Genomic DNA, 6109 nt, shown 5'->3' with positions numbered 1-6109 from the left:
TCATCGTCAGCTCCTGGGTTGCCTAGTTACAGCAGACAAAGGCGGGGCACTGCTGACGTTCTTAAAGGGACAGTGTGTTTTAGTGCCATCTACTGGTGAGGTTGCAGATTGCAGCCAACCGAAACTTCTCCCGTGTGCCGAGCGCATAGGAGAAACTACGCAGATAGATTAATATGTAGCATAATAAATCATTATTCTACACAGTCACATATTATAAATGTCATAACTTTTGGAATACGAGTTTTGTAGAAATTTACGTTTCTTAAAGTTATAAAAACAAAGTAATGTTCTGGAGGACTTTGAGAGTTCAACCGATACCCAAACTGTGACCGATGTTTACATACCACCTCGCATTTATGAAGTGTAACGACTACATTTTAACTCAGACCTATTACTTATGAGTTGACGTATAAACTGATACTAATGTCAGTAAATAAATAAAAACTAGTCTCCATTACATCGTTTGACCACTAGGGGGCAGTAACGGTGTAATCTCAGTTCTTCAAGAACCACTAAACTCTACAGCTGACATGGTTTACTACCTTCAATATCAAATATTGATTTTACTGAACATTTATATTTCACATGCAATTCACTTGAGCGATCCAGACTAATCATCACGCTTTTTACACTTGTGATATCTAAGCAAATGAGAAACTAATAACCACAAAAGACAAAAAGCAGTGAGCTGACCTGGAGTTTAAAACCTCGTAAAGACTGTACTATAACACTGAAAGACTGTAGAGTCGACGTGTTTAATTCTTTTTAACCGCCTCTGTCTGCTGAAGCTGCACCGACAGGAGCTCAGGTAAGAACAAGGTGCATGCAGAGGATTAGTGGTTCACTCTTCTGCTTGAGAGTAAACTGTCCGTCCTCTGCACACTGACTGAGTGAGTGATCGTGTGTGTGTGTGTGTGTGTGTGTGTGTGTGTCCGACCTCACTAGGAGTCTGGTCTGAAGGTGAATCACCCAGCATCCTTTGCGGTGCGTCTGAACGGAGCGCAGGGCAAGATGGAGGCCAAAGTCCACAGCCCCTCTGGAGCTCTGGAGGAGTGTGTCTGCACGGAGCTGGAAAGAGGTGTGTGTGTGTGTGTGTGTGTGAGAGATATTTAAACTTCACCAGATGTTGGGACTTCAGGTAACCAAATGCTCCGTCCCGTCCTCCAGACAAGTACGCCATCCGGTTCATCCCCAGAGAGAACGGCGTCCACACCATCGACGTCAAGTTCAACGGCTCTCACATCCCAGGAAGTCCTTTCCAGGTCCGAGTCGGAGAACCGGGACAGACGGGAGACCCCGGTCTGGTCTCGGCGTACGGCGCTGGACTGGAGAGAGGCACGACAGGTGGGTTACCCGTCTGTCTGTCACTGATGCGTATGAAATATGGACGTAATTCATTCAAATTGACCAAAAGGACGACGACACTGACAGCTTTTCTCTTCTTTCATCCATTTGCAGGTAGCCAGTCTGAGTTCACCATCAACAACACGAAGGCGGGCCCCGGGGCCTTGGCCGTGACCATCGAGGGTCCGTCCAAGGTAAAGATGGACTGCAAGGAGGTTCCAGAGGGCTACAAGGTGCTGTACACCCCCATGGCGCCTGGGAACTACCTGATCAGCATCAAGTACGGAGGACCGAACCACATCAGTGGAAGTCCCTTCAAGGCCAAAGTCACAGGTACATGATGGAGGTCACTCTGCTGACCTCACACGTTCCATGTAGTCTTTTAAAACATTCCCATTTTGTCGACGGGGACCGCCAAATGGCATTCTGGGAAATCAAAGAGAGCCCTGACTTAAGTAGGAGCAGACGAGGCAGGCGTTCATGTTATTGTTGAGGCATTTCAAGCTCTCCAGCTCTGCAAAGTGTTTTAAATAAACGTTTCCCCACAGTGAGATTTACCAAAAGCGATCACGTCCGATTCATTTCCCCTCTCAGGCTCTCGGCTGGTGAGCGTAACCAACGCCAGCGAGACGTCGACCCTGACGGTGGATCCGGCGTTGAGGGCGTCCAGCCAGAGCGCCGCGCCCTGGCTGACCGGCTCCGACGCCAGCAAGGTGCTGAGCCGAGGGCCCGGACTCAGCAAGGCCTTCGTGGGCCAGAGAGGCAACTTCTCAGTCGACTGCAGCAAGGCCGGTAAGGAAGACTCCGCCCACAACGTGATGTCACTGTCGATTCAAGTCTATATAAATGACTCTACTTCTCTCTTGATGTATTCCCTCAGTAAACATTGTAAACATGAGTTTATGTCTCAATCTCTAGTTTCAAGTCTTCTTCAATACAGCATGATGTTCATTTAGTAAATTATGGTCATTTAGAGTCAAACAGACCATAAAGCAGGGGACGCTTTAGGGCGGGGCTACAAGGTGATTGACAGGTCTCTGCCACGGCATTGTTTTTGTCTTCCAACTTAAACCTTTTCACTGTTTTCAGTTCATGGAAGTTGATGGTAACATTTTGGTCGCCTCAAAAATGTCTTATTCAGCATTCTGTTATACAACTGGTTGCAAAAGAAAACCACCCTGGTGGTCAGGAGAGAGAATGCAGCTTTAACCCATGAAGCATATACTTCTATACAACCAGAGGAGTCGCCCCCAGGTGGTCAGGAGAGAGAATGCAGCTTTAACCCATGAAGCATATACTTCTATACAACCAGAGGAGTCGCCCCCTGCTGGTCAGTAGAGAGAATACAACTTTAACCCATGAAGCATAGACTTCTATACAACCAGAGGAGTCGCCCCCTGCTGGTCAGTAGAGAGAATACAGCTTTAACACATGAAGCACAGACTTCTATACAACCAGAGGAGTCGCCCCCTGCTGGTCAGTAGAGAGAATACAGCTTTAACACATGAAGCAAAGACTTCTATACAACCAGAGGAGTCGCCCCCAGGTGGTCAGGAGAGAGAATACAGCTTTAACACATGAAGCATATACTTCTATACAACCAGAGGAGTCGCCCCCTGCTGGTCAGTAGAGAGAATACAGATTTAACACATGAAGCATATACTTCTATACAACCAGAGGAGTCGCCCCCAGCTGGTCAGGAGAGAGAATGCAGCTTTAACACATGAAGCATATACTTCTATACAACCAGAGGAGTTGCCCCCAGGTGGTCAGGAGAGAAAATGCAGCTTTAACACATGAAGCAGCAGTGGGAGATGCGGCGAACTGATACTCATCACGGCTGAAAACTGCCGAATCAGGAGCCAAAGAATACTTTCATCCAATACCTTGTTCGAGAATATTACCATTGTTCTTTGAAACAATTCAGAATGTGTGGATGGAAGTCACTTTGAGACTCTTTCAGCAACGTTGACGTTAGGATGCTCACCTTCCGACCCTCTTCCCAGGTAAGAACATGCTCCTGGTCGGGGTCCTCGGCCCTCAGGTGCCCTGCGAGGAGGTCCTGGTGAAACACCTGGGCAGCCTGCAGTACAACGTGAGCTACATGCTGAAGGAGCGGGGCAACTACATCCTGGTGGTCAAGTGGGGCGAAGACCACGTCCCGGGTTCGCCCTTCAGCGTCAGCGTGCCGTGATGCGCCGAGAAAACACCCCGCCGCCAAATCCCTCCCCGAACCATTTTGCATCCCACGTTTGAGCGGGCAACATTAGTTACTGTCCCGTGGACGAGGTGCTGAATAAAGTTGTGTGTACATTTTGCTTTCAGATGTCTCAATCTGCCAAACTGCCCCCTCAATAAATAAATAAATAAATAAATAAAAATAGAATTAAATGGAGAATCTGTTAGTTGGACATATTTTCTGAAGGGAGTCAGGGAGGCAAAATGATAAAATATAGAATGATCAAGTGGCTTTGGAACTTGACTCGTCTGTTGCTTTTTGGTGATCAATTGAGACATTTTGCACGTGACGTTCGTTCTTATACTTGATTGGTGAATTAGAGATCGCCCGCTGGCTCTGCACGACCAAACTGGATTGAAAAGAGACAAACTTTGAAGAAAACTAAATAAATAACTGGAATTACACAGCACTTTGCTTCAGGTTGCTTAGCAGGAACCAAAATGAAATTCGACTGGTTCAACCTGGACTTCTGAGAGGTCACGTTTTCACCGTGGCGCTCTGGAGTCTCGCTCTTCTCACGACAAAAGTCTTAACATCTCAATTCCAAGCAGACAACTGGAGCTCTCTTTTTCTAAAGTGTGGACCGACTGCACTCGAACTGTACGCGACTACTGATTATTGATTTCTCCGCTCCCAGAATCCCGTGATTTACATAATGTCGCCACGAACCAATCAGTGACCGTTAAAACGCTGCTTCCACGCTACTGTTTCCTGCACTGTACGACTGACTACTTAATCATGTGCTGTAGTTTTGGGTTCATCGCTGTGCTCAATAGATCTGACTTAACTTTAGAGATGGAACATTTGGTCAGATGTGTGTTTTTTATGTGTAAATCCTGTAGAAATCTGGATGAGTCTGTCTTCATATCTCACCTGGATGTTGTTGCCTAATCGTTGCTACTTTTGATACTTGAGGATTTTTTCTATGGGGGATAAATAGCTTCTCATTTTGTATTAAAGAACGGGTGTTTTTAATATGAAACTATAACCCTGAGACGATGTACATTTGATAATTAAAATCAACTGGAATTAAGAAAATATACTTTGGTCGTCTGGATTTCTTTCAGTCACTTTCTCTTTAGTAAGGAACCTTTAGTAGAATTCATGACTTTGTTTTTGCTTTCCACAGCCAGCTTTAAAAGTTTAATTTTGAGTAATTATTTGCAAATTTGTGTTTGCTTCATTTCAGTTTGTGCAGCATAAACTGATGATTTACTATGCTGGTGCAATAAGAGTGAGGTCAATATACAAAAACATTGGAATAAGATTTATAACGTGTACAAGCAGCAATATTACTGGCGGGTCTCGTTCCCACGTCGGGTTGATGAGTTGAAGCCGTCGAGTTCCATCAACTCCGCTCACCGATGAGCTCAGAAGAAGAGTTGACTCGCTAAAAAAAAATAGCATCAAAGACACTAACGTTAATATATATACATGGAATTAATTTGGTTTACACGAATGTCATGGAAGTCCTTTTTTTGTGGGATGGAAAAAAACTAATAAATTATGAAGAAAAATACAGTTGTGTGCATTTTACTGACTAAATCAAGATCTGGAGATATTAAAAAGAAGGAAAATTAAATTAAGTCGTCCATGACGTTCACACATGCAGTAAACTCGCTTCAACTTGTTTATTTTAATTATGAATTGAACTATTATTCATTATTAATTGCATATTATTCTATACGATCTTTGTATATATTGCGCAATATTGTATTGCTTGCCTGTATGTATAAATGCAGCTGGGAGCGAAACAATTTCCCTTTGCGGGAATTAATAAAGTAACTCAAGGGAGTACACCTCTGGTGTGAGGAGTTTTCACCAATCAGAGCGCCGTGTTCCAAAAAACGTTTTTAAATGATATCCGCTCAGTTTTTATAGATATATAAAAAAATGTATAGTATAATTTTATTTTTTTCCTCAAAAACGATTAAATAAATATTACAATAGACAAATTCAGGTTCATACACATTTTGACCAATGGGTTTCCATGACTTTAAACCAAATTTCCATGAGCAAACATTTAGTAAAAAGTGAGTAAATGTATTTAAACTAACTACTAAACATACTAGACTGATGCCTGTATGGATGCCTGCTTATATTTTTAGCGTCTTTCTTTTAAAAGCATATTATTTCAAACTCAGCGTACATGAACGTCATGAACACATGAATATAACACATTTACATGACTTTTACAACACTTGATTTTTTTTTCAAGGATTTTTCCAGGCCTGGAAATAACCATTTTAATATTTCATGACTTTTCCAGGTTTTCCATGACCGTAAGAACCCTGCAAATTGGAAAGAACAATAGAGTAAACACTCAATTATATACTGTACATATAAACAATAAAGTAATAGGTATTCAGTGGTTATGTAGAGACTCTTGCATGTGATGAATAAATCGGTTGATGCACAAAGGGAGTCATGCATAATGTGTAATAATGAGATTACAATATTTACTTGACAGGACAAGAACATGTCTACATCCATTTTTAAACTCATTTTTAATAACGTGCAATACTG

At 43.0% G+C, this 6109-nt stretch overlaps 1 protein-coding gene across 1 annotated transcript in view; it reads left to right on the top strand.

The window, feature by feature from the left end:
• The window catches only part of flnba (filamin B a), a gene marked incomplete at its 5' end in the record, with an annotated part of 55782 nt that extends 51116 nt beyond the window's left edge, over nt 1–4666 (top strand). The window contains 5 exons of the mRNA XM_079218208.1: nt 946–1078; nt 1168–1344; nt 1459–1677; nt 1939–2136; nt 3351–4666. Coding sequence (XP_079074334.1) covers nt 946–1078; nt 1168–1344; nt 1459–1677; nt 1939–2136; nt 3351–3538 — 915 coding nt within the window. The 3' untranslated portion in view covers nt 3539–4666. The remainder of the gene's footprint in view (nt 1–945; nt 1079–1167; nt 1345–1458; nt 1678–1938; nt 2137–3350) is intronic.
• Nucleotides 4667–6109: the final 1443 nt, after the last annotated feature.

Source organism: Taurulus bubalis (assembly GCF_910589615.1).
Source record: "Taurulus bubalis genome assembly, chromosome: 5".
Classification (NCBI taxonomy): domain Eukaryota; kingdom Metazoa; phylum Chordata; class Actinopteri; order Perciformes; family Cottidae; genus Taurulus; species Taurulus bubalis.
This window is presented reverse-complemented; position numbering and strand designations above follow the sequence as displayed.